We start from the raw sequence: 18,735 nt of genomic DNA on the forward strand, positions 1-18,735 counted from the left end.
GAATGACTTATAAAGCAGTTTTCTAAACAACTTAAGAAACCAAAGCTCTGAAACGGTTGTCTGAACAGAAGCAGCAGAACGACAACTTTTTCCTCAACAAAGCTGTCCAATATCTGCCACCTTTTTCTTTTTCCTGATCAAAGAAGAAGACTCAAGCTCAACGGTTCATTCTTCATCTGAAAACAGAAGGTAACAAAACAACCTCAGCTCAAACCTCACATCCTCACTTATTCCACAGTGTCTCTTATAAAAGGACCTTAAAGGTAGTTGAAAATTGAATTAAAAAACAACAGAGAGACACACACCGTAGATGTAGCAGCAGACTTCAACAGAGCAACACTGTGAGGGTCAAACCAGAGCACCACATGGATCCAATGATGTGTTAAATAATAGGCTCATTGTGAGAAGAGGACACACATGTTGTTCAACATGTCAAAAGATGCAAGAATCACATCATAACAGAAAAAAATAAAAACATCTCTGCTACTTCTGCACCCGTTTAACTATGAAGAGTGTCTGTGCTGTCAGACGAAACATCACAAAACGTCTGACAGCTCACCTGCCAAACCCACCACACATCCCAACACTGACTTTAGTATCTATTCAAAGGCCTTTAGGCTCACATTTTCTTTGTATGATGTATTTTTTTTTCTACTTTGTTGCTTTGGGCGAAAGACTCCTTCTCTTCAGACTTCACCTGCAGTTGCTCCTCTCTGCATTCTGAGTTTCTTATTTTTCTAACTAAATTCTGTCTGGAGGATTTCCTGTCTGCCTCCTTACTGATCATGTGACCATGTATTCCTGCTGCTGTGTCGGTCACCTGCAGCGAGGAGCTTATTCAAGAGTAAAACCATTCCAAATGTAAAGCCAAACCTAACAGAAATAGATATATCCTTATTTTGTCACCAGATTTGTATGGAAAAAAGTATTCTACCACCTGCAGCTGAACTTAGCTGTATTTTATGATAGATTTAAAGCCATCAAAGGGTCTTATTATTTTTATTTTAAGCCCAAAGTACTCAGACCAACATGCTACTGCTGTGAAGTTTGGTACAGAGTTGTTATAATTAACATTAAAGCATTTATTTGGTCAGAATAGGCTCGAGTATGTCGTGTTTCACAGAAAAAGATAAATATCACTGTCGTATCTGCACTCCATGAAGCAAGCTCTCTATCACCCTAGCATTGCATTAAGATTTGACACAGCTAGCCTAGCTCTGATTGAGAGTAAAATAATCTGCATACGAACACCTCCAAACCTCATCATTTAACACATTTTAACTTTTGTTGATTTCATTGAAAACCAAGCAGCAACTTATGGCTGTGAGAATTGAAGCTAATGTAGAATTGCTTAAACTGCAGTTCCTCAAGTGTCCACTTGAGGATGGCTCCGGAAATACTGAAAACAACATACACACACATTAAAAAAAAAATCTTTACAGCAAAAAACACAAAATAAACTTTTTAATCACTAATTAAAATTAAATTTACATATCTGAAAAAAGTGGGAAGAAGAAACATTTATTAAATCCCACCCCTTCTCCGTTAATAATTAATCATAAGCGATCAAGTCAGCCTCCAGTTTATATACCAACATGTGCAATAATCGTCTCTTTTATAAAAAGTATGAAAGCTCTCAAGTGGCAACCTACAACCGTGAGAAATGAAGCTGATGTGGAAGTGCTAAGAACTGCAACTAGAGGCTGGCTCCAAATGTACCGGGAACCACATACACACCCATTCAAAAAACACAATCTTTACAGCAAAAATGTAACATTTTTACACCCTGGTTCAAAAAACGCTTCTAGTCTGAATGGCTTATTTCTCTATCGGCACACACTGTACGTGGTGATTTTTTTAATTACTCAGTAGTTTAAAAGATATAAGATTATAAGTTTTGCATAATTAGAGGCACAGCTGACTTGACTGACTGGCGAGTCCACTGTAGCTGTTAGTGAGAAGGCTAAAAGCACGCCTCAACTTTACCTCTTTGCCTCAAGCTAGCTCGACCGGAGTTAGGTTGAGTCAGCATTTCCAATATGACGCCCACTGAGGATAGATTTTAAAAGTCTGCTTCAGAAACTAATGGGTGACGTCATCGAGAGTACATCCGTGTGTTATACAGTCTATGTTCCTGACAAAAAAGAGGGGTTAGTAAGCTAGCATTTTTCTCTTGTTTACAATCAATGTTTATGATCATGATAAGCTAAACTAACTAGCTAAACATGAAGTGTTAACGTCAATTTTTATGCAAGTAAAGATTGTACCAAAATGTTCAACTTCTACTCTTATCTAAGAGTTGACTCTGTATTTGGTTACCACCAAGTTGCACATGTACCACTGTTGAATTATGAGACATTAATGACTGATTAATACGCTTGAATTCATCACCAGGACAACAGAAGACAAACGATACAAACTATTAACGCCATGTTCATGTTCACTGACTCCAATGTGTGTGTGTGTGTGTATGTGTGTGTGTGTGTGTGTGTGTGTGTGTGTGTGTGTGTGTGTGTGTGTGTGTGTGTGTGTGTGTGTGTTAGCGAGGGTATGCAGATTGCAGAGCTGACCACGGCTGGCACATTAATTAGGGAGATATGTAGCAGCCGTTGTTGGGTGCGATGGCACATTGATTGCCAGTAAAGAAGATTTATCTGTGCAACACGGGGACATCTGTCATCGGCATGGCATAGTGTTATCCCGTCTTACCCTCTCTCTGTTTCTCTTTAACAATTCTTTCTGCGGCTGGCACATCCCATTATTTGGACACAGACCAACAAACGGGGAGACGTTAAGAGGGAGAGGAGACTGCTGCTGTATGAATCAGCTGATTGTGTCGTGTGCTTGGAGCAGATGTTTAGTGTGATTAAAAACTTGTCTGGCTCGTTAAAGATTTGTTCTTTGGGCACATGATGGCTTCGTCTGTCAGAAATTGAGCTTAACACTAAATTTCAACGTAGAACATTTTGGCTATCCGCTATCGCAATTCATCATACAGCTACAAGATGCTAAATGTTAGCGTTATTTCAACAATATGATAGCTGGAATTGGGATTTGGGGAATGGATTTGCTTTCTGGGTGTCCTGTTGTTCATTTCGTACACTGAATAGCAAAAACAATGTGGAAGCAGTTGTTGTTCTGAATCTGTTTGTGAAACACAGATGTTGTTCCCGCTGAGTGAATGGAAAGGATGGACAAGCATGCAGAATTTTCTTTTTCAGATTTAAAAAAAAAAAGGATTCAAGCCAACCACAGGAAAAAATCGAAAAAATGACCAATCACCAAAGTGCCTGACCTGACCTCACTCTTTTATTAAACTGTATAAAGCATGGAGTTTGAAGTGATGTCTAAAGAGGCATTATGAAGCCCAAAGATGGTAGTCGCCATGTTGAAATACTGACTCCAGCTAACTTTAGGTTAATCTAGAAACTGGCAAAGAAGTAGAGTTGAGGCCATCACCCAACTGTCAGTCAAATCAACCAAGCCCCTTGTCATGCTAACTCTTTGCTTTAATCTAATCAGAACTGATGACATACAAATACAACCCCTGTACAGTTGTCATGAATAAAGACATGAGACCAAAACCATTTTGGAGCCAGGCTTTAAAGATGTTGAAATCTGCTGCAGACCTGGGTATTATAATATTGGCTCTGATGGGGTTTCCTTGACTTTTGGAGCCAGCCTCTAGTGGTCACCTGAAGAACTGCACTTTTTAGGCTCTGCACTATTTGCTACTTGGCTCTCCTCACAGTCTTCTCTAAATGTATGACAAACCAACACCTTATGCTTTGCTTTCTTTCACATACCTTTTATACACTGTTACCCTCTGTCTTAACCAATTTGGGAGGAGCTCTGTAATTAGTGTTACATTGACTCAGGGGGAATTGATCTACCCTCACTAAGTGTTAAATGACACTATGTTGGGTTTAAACACAAAATACTTACTAAAGTGACCTCCTTAAAGAGTTCTCATCGGGCATGCATGTTGTTTAGGAAGTACATCAAGTTTTTTAAGAACTTAAACAGGAACAAATGAACCAAACAAACCTTTTAGGGAGAATTGTATCAAAATGTCACGTCATAACAACATTGGCACCATGAGTAAGGAATATGCTCCTTCAGCAGCATTTATTCAAAGTGAGTTGCAGCTTTGAAACAGGGACATTAAGCTCAGATTAGGTTTGGATGGACCATGTCTGCAATTGCAAGTGAGCTGCATACTTATTCAACACTCTGACCTTTACTGTAGTGGTACTCAACTCTCTGTACATTGAATTGTGTACTGCAGATTCAACCACTATGAGGGTAGTAAAGAGTGATGCAGCTCATAAATATATTTTTTTCTTTCTTTATGTCTTGGGGAATAGTTTGTTGCTTGGATACTTTGTCATAAAGCACGGCCCTTAAGATTTCATAGTGTCCGTGAGTGGACTCACAAGACCTCAACCCTTTCAGCACTCTTTGGAGTGAACTGTAACGCTGACTCTGAGTCAGTCTTGATCGCCCAAGATCCGTGACACACGGCACTAATGCTCCTGTTGCTGAACAGGAGGAAATACCTGCCACTTGGTTCCAATGTGTGGAAGAAAGCCTGAAACCACAAGATCAGAGGCTGTAATAGAGTGCTGAGGTCATGATGTTGTGACTCTCTAAACCTCTGTTCCTCTAGATTCTCTGAGTCAGATCTAAAATCTCTTCACCAGCATTTTTTCCCCTTGTATTTCTGAAAAATAAAAGAGCATGTTATTGGGTTTAATTTATATATTTTAAGATTAATTGACATCAGCCGTGGGACATATAATACGAGGCAGAGAGAATCGATTACAGTAAAGTGGCAAAAGAGATATTTTGAGTAATTAACAATAACTACATAACTTGACTTGCAGTGTACGTACTTGTAAATTATATTACCTTGGTTTTTCCTTATCGTATTCTTGAAGATTTCCTTTAATCTAAGTCGGGCACACAACACAATGTTTTTAAAATCTAAACAGATGTTGAAAAAAGGTCCTGGATCTCAAAACTGGAAATCTTGCAAAATCTTGCTGAAGTCAAACGTGACTTTAGAGTAAATAAACATAGTGAACAAAGGGATGTTGACAGCGTTGATAGCTACTTGATTATATAGGATATCCATTATATTTGCAATTTTTGTTCAACTCCTCTCCTTGCCACTTGAATTGTGGTATGTTTTACTGGACAGATTGTGTAAACGCTTGTGTGGTTACCGCAAATCAAGAAGTTGGTCCTTGCTAGATTTATAGTGCTTCCTTCTTCAGTCAGCTTGCTATGTACCAAAAAAACTGTGCGTGTAGCATGACCAAAAAAACAACACGAGTGAAAAAATTGAATTTCCCGCCTGGGGATTAATAAAGTACGTTTCTTCTATAATATGGGCTCCAATAGGGATTCCTTTGGCTTTTGGAGCCATGTCAGATATCAATCAATTGATTATTGTACCGCCCTTTACTCTGGAACAAGTAAGGGAAACATTCAGAGGCTACAGCTCGTACAAAATGCTGCTGCACGGCTTTTAACTCAAGAAGAAGTGAGCACATAAGTCATGTTCTTTTCTACCTTCACTGGCCACCGGTTAGTCTTAGAATGGATGTTTGGTGAATAATGTATTGATTAATAATATGGAGGCAGTGGAGCATGTGCAGCACTTGAGAACAAATTACCCCAAGGGAAGATTAAGGTGTAGCGTACTCTATCCTATCGTATCATGTCGTATTGTAACATATCCCATTGTATTGGCTTGTATTGTATCGTACCGTATCGTGTTGTATTGTATTGTATTTTATTGTATAGTATCATATCGTATCGTATCGTATCGTATCGTATCGTATCGGACGACTGTATCATATATTACCGTATTGTACTGTATTGTATTGTATTGTATCATATCGTACTGTATCGTATCATACTGTAATGTATCATACTGTATCGTATCGTATTGTATAGTATCGTATCGTGTTGTATTGTATCGTATCATATCGTACTGTATCGTATCGTATGGTATTGTAGTGTATCTTATCGTACTGTATCGTATTGTAGTGTATCTTATCATATCGTACTATATTGTATCGTACTGTATCGTATTGTAGTGTATCTTATATCGTAATGTATCGTATCGTGTTGTATTGTATGTAATCATATCGTACTGTATCGTATCGTATTGTATCGTATCGTACTGTATTGTATCGTAATGTATTGTATCGTACTGTATCGTATCGTACTGTATTGTATCGTAATGTATTGTATCGTATCGTACTGTATCGTATCATACTGTATTGTATCGTAATGTATTGTATCGTACTGTATCGTATCGTACTGTATCATATCGTACTGTATCGTATCGTATTGTATCGTATCGTACTGTATCGTCTCGTACTGTATCGTGCTGTATTGTATCGTATCGTATTGTATCATATTGTATCGTATCGTATCGTGTTGTATTGTATTTAATCATATCGTATTGTATAGTATCGTATCGTGTTGTATTGTATCGTATCATATCGTACTGTATCGTATCGTATGGTATTGTAGTGTATCTTATCGTACTGTATCGTATTGTAGTGTATCTTATCATATCGTACTATATTGTATCGTACTGTATCGTATTGTAGTGTATCTTATATCGTAATGTATCGTATCGTGTTGTATTGTATGTAATCATATCGTACTGTATCGTATCGTATTGTATCGTATCGTACTGTATTGTATCGTAATGTATTGTATCGTACTGTATCGTATCGTACTGTATTGTATCGTAATGTATTGTATCGTATCGTACTGTATCGTATCATACTGTATTGTATCGTAATGTATTGTATCGTACTGTATCGTATCGTACTGTATCATATCGTACTGTATCGTATCGTATTGTATCGTATCGTACTGTATCGTCTCGTACTGTATCGTGCTGTATTGTATCGTATCGTATTGTATCATATTGTATCGTATCGTATCGTGTTGTATTGTATTTAATCATATCGTACTGTATCGTATCGTACTGTATTGTATCGTAATGTATTGTATCGTACTGTATCGTGCTGTATTGTATCGTATCGTATTGTATCATATTGTATCGTATCGTGTTGTATTGTAGTTAATATATCGTATTGTATCGTATCGTACTGTATTGTATCGTAATGTATTGTATCGTACTGTATCGTATTGTATTGTATCGTATCATATCGTATTGTATCGTATCGTAATGTATCATATTGTATCGTATCGTACTGTATTGTATCGTAATGTATCGTATTGTATCGGATTGTATTTTATCGGATTGTATAATATTGTATCGAATTGTATTGTATCGTATCTTTGTGTATTGTATTGTATCGTATCGTACTGTATCGTATTGTATCGTATTGTGTTGTATTGTATTGTATCACACTGTCTCATATCGTACTATATAGTATGATATTGTAACATATGGAATTGTATCGTATCCTATCGTTTCGTACTGTATCGTATCGTATCGTATCATTTGATTGTATCCTATTGTATCGTCTTTGTTATTCCTACATGAGCGGTAATTTCAGATTTCCCCCTTCACGTCCTCCTCCTCCTCTTCCTCTTCTTCATCCTCCTCTTCCATCTGTTCCGCTGTGCTCCTGCCCTCTTTTCCCTCCAGTCTGAAGCTGCAGCCCTGTCAGGCCTTGTCTTGTTGTTCGCCGTGTGTTTCCTGTCTGCCGCTCACCTGAGAATCCTCTTCTCTCTAACTCTCTCTCTCTGGTCTAAATCCCTCATGGTGCTTCCCTCCACGCTGCGCTAGTTTCTGGGCATTTTGTGAAGGAACACACAACACAACACAACACAACTGCTGCTAATCCTCTAAGGATACTGTACTATGCGTGCATGCGTTTGTGTGTGTGGCGGAGGGAGACGGCCTAATTTAGGTGTGTTTGAGAGTGTGTGTGTTGTCAGCAGAGTGTGTATAATGACGACAGGTGGCCAGCTCCTGCAGCAATTAATTAACGCTGCCTTTATGGGAGCTATTGACTCCTATGAAAGAAGTGAGGCTTTCAAAAACACTTACACTTTTGCCTAAAATGAACCGTTGAAAATAATCAACTTGAATGTTAATTACTCACTTGACTTCTTTTCATTCAATCTCCCGCTCATTTATTCACTCACATGCACTTATTTTATCACGCCTCTGCTCTAGTGCTGACTCATTGACATGCTGCTGTTATCTCACTCACACACGCACTCACAGGCAGCCACACATACACACACACACACAGCGTGATTCAGCCCCTGTAGATTTCAGGCCTCCAGCTGCAGAGATGGAAAAATGAAAAAAAAAAAAGTTTCTCTACTTCTTTTTCAATCTGTTTGCTTTTGCCTCCGTTGTCCTCTGCTGCACCGTCTTCTTTTAACGTTCCCCTTCCTTCCCTCCTCTTCCTCGTCTACACCCCATTAGTCAGCGAGGCCGCATAGAGGAAGTGAACGTCCCTCACATGCTTCACACCTTAATGGCCTTTGATTAGAGGCCATCACAGTCGCTCAGACATCTACTGTCACACAGCTTCTTTGCGTGTGTGTGTGTGAGTATGTGTTTGTGTTTACAATTTCCAGGCATCTCCTCTGTCTCTGTGACAGACTCCTTGTTAACACATATTGATTCCGGCTAATGAACCAGCCATTCCTGCCTTTCACTCCTCTGTCATAGACGAGGGTCACTGTGAGCGCGACGACTATTTAGCGCTCACTCTCTGAAACAACAACTGCTTTAGTCTACGGTTCCAAAAATAACAACAGTCCCAGTTGCCAGAGAGGGTTTTTGATGTCAAGATTTCAGAGACAGGGCTGTATTCACTGTGTTTCTAAAACTTATGCCTCTTCTCTCTCTCTCTCTCTCCTCCCAAGTATTGCTGGCCACTCTGACTCCTACACCAAACTGTGCTGTAAGGGCTTCTGCATAGACATCCTGAAGAAGCTCTCCCGCACCATCAAGTTCTCCTACGATCTGTACCTGGTCACCAACGGGAAGCACGGCAAGCTGGTTCGGGGAACTTGGAACGGGATGATCGGGGAGGTGAGGCCGAGTTTTGAGTTATTCAAAGAGATCCCTGAATGCAGATGCTAGTGTAGCTGTGTTTCCAAATGACTGACACTTTGTAAGAACAAGGTGTTCAAAAATACTCACAGATCTAACTAGCTATCTAAGTATAGCTTGTGGCTATGTGACGGCCTTATTACATAAACGGTTACTTCTGCTGAGAAGGTGGATGTACTTAAATTTCACCCCTGATCTTAGCAGCACTACTTTAGTTACTCTTCTTTAATTATCTGTTAAGTTAATTTAACCAAAACAATCAATGTGAGACTGAGAATCACTTTTTTTTAAAGACACTGTTGCAATAAATTAAGAGCAACAACAACGACGAGACATGGAAGGAGAGCATCTCAAGTACAGCAGGTGATAAAAACTCTCTGACCGCAGAAAGTCCCAGGCAGTACAGCTGGTTCAGACCAGATTTATTTGTGGAGTTTCCTTTTTTATATTCAGATCTGACTCTCGGGACACACAGTATTAGGGGCGTCTGAAAGGCGGGGGGGGGGTCACAGTTTCTGTATGACATCATCAGGGGACTGGATTTGTTTTCAGGCGTGAAATGAGGAGGTGACATATGCCCTCACCATCAAAACGTCAATATAAGGAGTTGTGTTATGAATATAAAGAGCTGAATCATCAGGGTTTTTTTTGTTTGTTTTTGGATAAGACTTGGATTATTGGATGGATTTTGGCAGCGAGAATGTCCCCTGAGTTTTGACCCTAATTTGGACTTGTCTCAAGCTTTTTTTCATTTGAGCATTGTTCCTGACTAATATTTTTCTGTGGAGGGATTTTGGACTTAAATAATCCAGAGTCATTTTCTGGCCCTGACCTGGACTTCCACACAGGACACTTGATCAAGAAGCTGTGTCCACTCACAGCAGTGCCTATTTTTTTGGTCACAACACACGCTGTCAAGCAAAAAATGCCCTCAGCGTCAGATGTTTTATGTTGATGCGCTCACAGCACCCTCAGCTGAAAATAGTTCAACTTTTGGAACACGACTGCACTCATTGACCAATCATATTTGGTTTGTTTGGCACCCTCTTACCTCACCGACCTGGTGGATCCATATGTGCCTGCTCGGGCACTTCGTTCTCTGGGGACCGGCCTTTTAAGTGTCCCTAAGGTCCATAAAAAGACTATTGGTGAGCGGGCTTTCTCATTCTGTGCTCCCACTCTATGGAACAGTCTCCCTGTTGACATTCGGTGGGCATGTTCAGTTGACGTATTTAAGGCAAAGCTGAAGACCCACCTGTTTACTGCTGTTTATGGCTGATGTTTCTTATGTTGTGTCTTTGTTTGTTATTTGTTTTTAAGCTTTGTAAAGCACTTTGATTGAAAGCGCTTTATAAATAAAATTATTATTATTATTATTCAAGAAGGGGCGGGGCTTCTGATATCACCTTTGTCCACAACAATGGCTCTGTATGCTAACATACAGAGCATTTGAAAACAGACTTCATAGGCCCAAATGGAAGCAGAAGTGCATTTGTGTGACATACGAACCATCCTGTTGTTCAATAGTGATATGAAAGTAGACTAAGAACATTCCACATGAAAGACAGTCCCCATATGTTTTTAAATGCTCAGTTGAAGTCCTCTGTACAGTTAACCAGCCGGCAGAAACTGTCTTATATTCAATCAAACAGACGGACAGTGAAAAAGGAAATCTGCCTGAATGGAAAGGGGACCAGCGGTATCTACAAGAGAACATAACTCATTATTCATCCTTATCCACATTCATTTGGCATCTTTCAAATGTAAAGTTGGCGATTAGCTTTTCCAAATTAAAACAGTAGATATAACTGCTACTAAAGCGCAGACACAATAATTAAACTTAAATCACCATCAGATCCTTCAGTTTAATTTCACAGAGAAGCCTCCGAATCTTTCAATCAACATGAAATCACGAAAGGCATCGAGAGGATAAAGTGTGAAAAGTAGTTTGTGGATTTGAATGCGTTCAGACCAGTCTTTGGTTTGTTTTTAAAGTCTTGAAATAATTACTGAAAGCTCTGCGTTATCAAGCTCAAACAACTCTGTTTGTGTTGTTTGAGTTCACAAGAGTTGAAGTTGTTTTGAAATAAGTGTTTGATTCATTAACAATCCAATATTATCCCCTTTTCTTGTTTTCAAAAGTAAAATATGAAGTAATTGTAACAGCTGTAGCTCAGATTTAGCACCTGGAGGCTAAACAGGAGGCCACTTCTTAGTTAGATGTATCTAAAGACTTCCATGCTCTTTGATGCACAGTGTCTTAAGTGACACCGTGGCAAATGGAGCTTCTTTGGTGGGTTTTTATCTAGGCCAGTGGTGTGGGGCCATGCATATACATATGGATCTAATACACAGTTTCTCCCACACACCAAGCCACATCAAACACAGCTGCAGCTCAAAGTAAAACGCCCCGAACAGGTGTTCCTCAGGAGAGGCCTTCAAGCTTGTGTTTCTGTGCCTTCAGGCGCTTTACCCCGTCTGTATCTGTATGTATGTGTGTGTGCGTGTGTGTGTTAGTGTGTGTGCTCCATTTATTAAAAAAAAACCACATTCCTCTCTGCAAAATTCCTGCTTTTCAGAAAAGCGTGCCTGGATACAAGCACTCCTGAGATGCAGCATTCACTCTCGCCGGATGCTCTTATTATGAGAAAGATGTTTTTCCGATCTCTGCAGACAGCCGTTATTAGAGTCATGCTTCACAGTACAGTGTTTGTTGCATTGTGGCGTCAGCATTCAAAAAGAATTGCTCATGAAATTCAGAGTTTGCTCTCTTTAAAGCGAGGAAGCGGCCCGTCCTCTGAGACGCTTGGAAGCAGATTTTTGTTGAGCTAAAATACAACCATTCAGGTCTATTTTGCAGAATTCTATAGAAAACAAAAATATCTGGGAACACATGAAGATCAGAGCAGAGATTTTTTTTTTTACACCTCTTTACAATCTATGCCTGTACTTTCTTTTCTCTCTTTCATCTTTTAGGTTGTGTATAGAAGAGCCGACATGGCCATCGGCTCTCTCACTATCAATGAGGAGCGTTCAGAAATCATCGACTTCTCTGTGCCGTTTGTAGAGACAGGCATCAGTGTCATGGTCGCCCGCAGCAATGGCACGGTGTCCCCATCTGCCTTTCTTGGTGAGAAAACACAAACAGCTTCCTCTACTACCATTTTGATTCCATATGTGGTCATTGTAACCTCCATTATCCCAGAGGTTTGATGTACAGTACGTGTTGGGCCATGTTGCCACTTTCTCTCAGGATGGCCTACTTAAACAAGTTCCATCTCTGCAGACGCTTCAGGAAACTTCTCATTAAGCTTTCATCCTGCCGATAACTGAAGCCTACAACAAAATCCCCTTACTCACCACACACACACCTAAATCCCCTTTCCAAACCCCAAACAAGAAAATTCAGCACAAAATCCTCAACAGTAAATTTCTGTCTTTGCATTTTCTCATCAGCTGCCTCTTCTTCGTCTTCTCCTTCTTCTTCTTCCTCCTGCTGCTGCTGCTGCTATCCTTCTGCCACATATGGTGACTCCCATCACAGGCTGAGGTTTAGAAGCAGGAGGCACAAAGGAGACTAACTTTAATCCTTTATGTTTGTTCCTTCTCTTCTCCTCCTATCCTCCTGCCGCAGAGCCGTACAGCCCGGCAGTGTGGGTCATGATGTTTGTGATGTGCCTGACCGTGGTGGCAGTGACGGTTTTTGTGTTTGAATACTTCAGTCCAGTCGGCTACAACCGGAGTCTGGTCAGCGCAAAATGTGAGTTTTTAACCTCTTTGATTCACTTTTACTGAAAAAGTTGATAAATAATGAGGAGTGATTTTATAGGAGAATAAGGTTAAACCAGAAATTGCAGTGCCCAATCACAACTAACGTTTTCCTAAGTCGCTTTACAAACAGAGCGGGTCTAGATCGTACTCTGTTATATTATTAACAAAGACCCAACATCAAGACAGGACTTCTCCCTCTTATAGACAGAACTCTGTCTGATCTCATCTTAATCCAACATTTAGCAAGTTACAGCGGCAAGGACAAACTTCCTTTAACAGACAGAAACCTTGAGCAGAAACAGACTCATGTTAGACACACATCTGCCTCGACTGTGTTTGGGTTGAAACGAGGGGTAGAGGGAGATGGAGAGAAAGAGAGAGATGATATTGGTGAGACAGATAGTGGTAGTCGTAGCAGCTGGAGTCTGGCACATCTAAAGCAGCAATCCAGAAGAAACCTACGAGACAAGGGAGCTCAGGGACTCCAGAAATATCTATGGTAAGTAACTTAAATTGAACAGGAAGACTTAAAGAGAGGGAAAGACAGGATCCCAGTGTGTCAGTTCCCCTGGCAGTCTAAGCCTATAGCAGCATAACTTAGGGCTAGTCCAAACCTGTCTCAGCCCTAATTATAAGGAAAGTTTGAAGAGTGTTTGCCTCCCAGACCCTGACTGGTTGATGATTCCAAAGGAGAGGGGCTTGATAACTGAAGGCTGTATCTCCCATACTACTTTTAGAGACTTCAGGCACAAACAGCATGTCAGCATGCTGGGAGCGTAGTGGCACTATTAGCATATCCTATGTACTATATCGTATGGTATCTTATCATAACATATCATTAATTATCTTGACATATCATGACCTATCATTGCATATCATGATGTATCGTAGCATGTCATATGTCATATTGTATCGTGTTGTGTTTATCATATCGTAACGTACCATATTGCATTGTTGCGTATTATATCAGACCATATCACATTGTATTGCACCATATTGTATCATATCATATCATGTCGCATCTTTAACAGACATGCGTCAGAGTATATTATCGTAGCCAATGACACTATTTCATACCATATCATATCTTATTACATTGTTATGTATCATAGCATATCATTTTGTATCGTATAGCTTCTAAACATATCTTATTGTTTTTTATTGTACCACATTATATTGTTTCGTATTGTATCATATCCTATTATGTCATATTGTTTTCCATCATATTGTAGAATACCTTCGACATAATGTCCCATCATATCTTATCATATCCTCTAACACTCTATCGTGCCGTGTTGTCATCTTGTGTCATGTTGCTTCATATTGATCGTCTTGTTAGGTACCTCACTGTCTCGGGATCATATCATATTGTTATATATTGTAATGTATTGTGTCATATCATAACTTATAGTTTGTTGTATCATATCCTATTGCATTGTATCATATTGGATTGCAACAGACTGTATTGGTTTCTAAGTTATCGCATCACATCAATTAATTTGCATCAAAACCTTTTTCTGAAGGAGAGTTAAAATTAGTTTATTACCAAACCTGACAAGTCACAAAAAGTTCAGACATTTCACAATAAAGAAGTTTTTTTTTCATTCTAAAATAGAAGTCCTAAAATTGACCAACTCAATATTTCTTAAACAGATACGTATATAAATATATATCACATTTTTTAGCAGTATTTTCAGTTTTATTGAAATGTGGCAAAAAAAAAAAAAAAAGAAATCAAAGTTCTTGGACAAACTTGATGAAACAAAGTCAAAAAGTTTAAATAAAAGATCTATGAACCGTCTTTAATTAGCATTTCAGAAAGCTCCTCACAGTAAGCCTTTGTGAATGCTGCTAAATCCACCCCGGTCTGCACAATCTCCTACGTTTCGAGTTCTTCAACTGGATTTCGGGGAGAGGGCTAATCAATCCAAGAATGCACGTGCTGACAGAGCGTTCCTCGTCTCCAGGTCCAAAAGGTCATTTTCCTGTTTTAATTAGAAGTCGTTGCTGCACTAATCGAAGTGTGATTGATGATGGCGGCGCCTTCAGTTGCTGCACATGAGCAACAGCTGCAGAGAGCGATGGAAACAGTGTGAAGACGTGAAACTGATCTGGTTTTTTTTAAGTTTGCTGAATGGCAAGTTCATGGACACTTCTATGGTGATACTTGTTCTTTTTTTTTTTAAACAAAGCCACAGGACAGTCAACACACCGCAGACCAGAGCTGCTCATTGTGTACTAGGGTTGGGATTTAAGATTCCATTGTCCATTGCCTTTATGGGCAAAGATGTTGTTTACACTTGACATCACATTGCTCTGCCATTCTGTAGACTTAAAGGACTGTCAATTCAATCAAATTTCAAAACACAATTTTCTATAGAAAAAATAGTCTTACCAGAAAGAGCCCGTCAGGAATTTTTGCTGGTTATAAATCAGGCTGAAAAACGTACTGATTTGGCCAAAATTCAGTATGTAGTATGCAGTATGTTTAAAAGAGCAAAATCTGCAGTATGCCAAAACTTCCCGGGTGTCGTACTGAATCAGGAAAATTTCACAGTATGCATCGAGCCAGTCTCACTCGCATACTGATTCCCATAATGCACAGCCCTAACGTTCCGCTTCTTCTTTTTTGTTGGGGGGCACTCAGTTTTTAGGTGCTGTGAAAATGTTTAAATTCCATATAAACCACTTCTTAACTTTTTAAAACACAAGCGATGCTAAAGAAGCAGTTTCGCTATCAGCTTGGCAATTGTTTACTTCCGCTTTCCAAAACTGGAAATCCAGCAACACCTGACCCAGCATACTGCAGAACAGATCCAACAGAACAGTCATACTACATACTACTTTCAAACGCAGTATGCAGTATGCAGTATGTACTACATACTGCATTCATATAGCAGGCCATTTCGAAAACAGCCAGAGACTAGATACACACTGAGGCAGACACAGGTGAAACAACGAGACACAGGTGTAACTAATCAGCACACAATCACAAGGGAGGGAAAACAAACAAAGACAGGAAGTAACACAAGAATGGACACTAGGAGAAAGAACTACAAAATAAAACTTGAAACTCAAAAGACTTCACTAAGGAACATGAGTGAAAATATATACACAGAGAGTAAAAAAACACAAAGATGATGAAGGACAACATGTGGAAAACTAAAACTAAAAGTTGATTTTGCTCCTAAACTCAACCAAACCTTATCAATAATTTCATATTAAGATGAGGAAAGTTGACTTTTGAAAAGCATCCAGACACAATGTACAGATTGCTCTTCTGATATGTAAAGTAGCAGAGGAAATGTTTCTTTGAGATGTTGTTGGTTGCTTTCAGCACCACAATCACATCCCCGTTTGACTCTTGTGTTTAGACAGATGCTTTAATCCTGAGCCCATGCAAATATGAACAAAGGTATCTACATGTATTGATCTGGCCCTTTTTATCCCTTTGGTACACCACTATCTCTTTGGACATGAGGTTTGGAGTCAGTTTGAACTACTCCTTAAAGTAATTCCTAAACAGAGCCACTCACTCTGTGCTGGAGAAATCTCCACAGAAAACAGGATTTCCTGTCACAGAAAGAGCTTGGTGTGCTAATGTTTGAAAAAGAGACTGAGTGGCTTCTGTTGGTTTATTGTAACTCTTGCAAGTGGACGCACCAAACAAGGATGAAGAAGTACTCTGGCTGAATGTGCAGAGTAGCTTTTCAGAGTCTGTCTTTTAGATATACATAATATTTAACACAAACACCTGCAGATAACCATTATTTGTGTTGTATGATTGCTTGTTTTGTTGTTATGCTCAGAGTTGTTAAATGTTTGGGATGTTGAATATTCCATGCTTCCCTGTGTTTCCTCAGCTCCTGGCGGTCCAACGTTCACCATCGGGAAGTCAGTGTGGCTGCTGTGGGGTATCGTCTTCAATAACTCCGTCCCCGTTGAAAACCCTAAAGGAACAACCAGTAAGATCATGGTCCTGATCTGGGCCTTCTTTGCTGTCATCTTCTTGGCTTCTTACACTGCCAACCTGGCTGCCTTCATGATCCAGGAGCAATACATCGACACAGTGTCCGGGCTTTCTGACAAGAAGGTAAAGGACTACAAATAAACACTTTGTTCTTGAAAAAAAATAACATGATTATAAAGCAGGTTGGTTATTGAACTCAGACATAAAAGAGGGCTGGCTGTTTTTGTGGTGCTGTGAGATATGGAGCAAACAACGTCTTTGTGTTTAAATCCAGCTCACATCTTCTCCTCTTTTCTCTGTCCATCGATTAATGAACCCTAAACAGAAGAGAGACAAAAGACTGTCTGAAAGCTTCTAAAGTCAAGTAAAAGGACTTTTACTGTGAACATCTTTGTCCTTTTCTGACCAGTGGGGAGCCCAGTTGCATGAATGACTGATCGATTCCTTCTCTGTCGATACAGATGGTGTCTGAGTCTCCGCTACATCCGTCAGTATTTCAGTCTGTCCATCAATATTCCCCCTGCGCCGTCCCGTCTCTCGTCACACTCTCGCTGTTAGAACAAGATCGCCGAATGTCAAATGATCAAAAAGCTGTTGAAGAAAACGGCACCCACGCACTTCCCTTAACGCACACATGCTTATACACACACACACGCACACTCATTCAACCTACAACCCAAGCCTCAGAGGAGCCTTAAAAGAAAGCATTTCATTCTTCACAGACGGGGATCAGCAGAGCCACCTCAGTGATGTATGGTTGAATTAACAGATTATATTAACTTTATGCAGATTCATCATGTCCCACCAATATAAATTAGCCTGAAGAACCCTGGCTGCCTCTTAACTCTGAGTTATGTGACAGAGGATTAGGTGGGTTTCGGTCGTAGGCTGGCTGAGGTCACAGCTCACTGATTCAAAGGATGAGGCCAGTGTTATTCAGTATTTGTCTTATTGTTAATAAATGTCATAAAAAGACAAAAAATATTATGGATCCAGTCTCTGGATGCATCCCAACTTCACCTCCCATCAAGGTCTTGTCTGAAGTGAAACTGGTAAAAGCGAAGCTTCTTTCTAATTGAAGACGGGTCCTTCAGGGACACCAGGATGGAGGAGCCTTAATGAAACAAAGATAACTAGAGTTAGAAAGCAGTCGACCAAAACAGATCCTAAACAAGAGGAAAGTTCAGCGCTTTAATGAGCAATGGATACAAGTCCACTAATGCTTTGTTTTAATGGAAAAGCTGTCTGTCTGTATTGAAGTATTGGAAACAAGAGAAATGTCTCTAGTCACTGAAAGTTAATCTCAATTCATTCATATTTAAAAATCTCAGTTTAAGGTGGAGTTAGTGGGAATATTTGGTTGCAGTTTCTGAACACAACATTGAAAGTAAGCTACGCCTCCCCCAGCTCGGCGAGTACAGCAGCTTTCCTTTTAAGATCTAGCAGCTGTTTGCTACATAAGACATAATTTACACTGAGTGTCGTCCAGTAAAATAATCCCCAAAATGTTTTATTCTGGAACCTGACTCACTGTTACCTCTTTTCGAACCAACACGGCTCCCGTTTTTTGTTCCACCCGCTCGAGCCTGTGGAAGAGGCAAGTCATGACGTCAGATTTAGATGACCGCTTTTTCCAGCAGCGCTGGCGCAAACTTTCCCTCACAGCAACAATGATGGCGGACAACAGCAGCTCGTCTGCACGGCCGACCACTGCTTTGCCTTGGAATCCATTCGTTTTTTGGGGGGCGGTTCTCACTGCAGGACAATGTCTGAAACACGTTTGGTTTGTGTCTTTAATCACGGCAACCCCGCCCCTTACCCCTGATGTAAGCAGTTTGCCGTTCTAGACCAGCAAAGAGTTGGAGCCGCTCTGGGACCAGTTTTCCCGGCCAGGAGCCGGTTCACTCGCAGTCGAAACACG

General features: G+C 40.0%; 1 protein-coding gene across 1 annotated transcript in view; it reads left to right on the forward strand.

Annotated features, from left to right (window-relative positions):
• LOC117830433 (glutamate receptor ionotropic, NMDA 2C-like) overlaps window positions 1-18,735 on the forward strand; it is an 87,221-nt gene that overhangs the window by 56,117 nt on the left and 12,369 nt on the right. The window contains exons 10-13 of the mRNA XM_034708546.1: window positions 8,884-9,052; window positions 12,050-12,203; window positions 12,708-12,833; window positions 16,708-16,937. Of these exons, the coding sequence (XP_034564437.1) occupies window positions 8,884-9,052; window positions 12,050-12,203; window positions 12,708-12,833; window positions 16,708-16,937 (679 nt within the window). The remainder of the gene's footprint in view (window positions 1-8,883; window positions 9,053-12,049; window positions 12,204-12,707; window positions 12,834-16,707; window positions 16,938-18,735) is intronic.

This window comes from Notolabrus celidotus, chromosome 18, assembly GCF_009762535.1.
Source record: "Notolabrus celidotus isolate fNotCel1 chromosome 18, fNotCel1.pri, whole genome shotgun sequence".
NCBI lineage: Eukaryota > Metazoa > Chordata > Actinopteri > Labriformes > Labridae > Notolabrus > Notolabrus celidotus.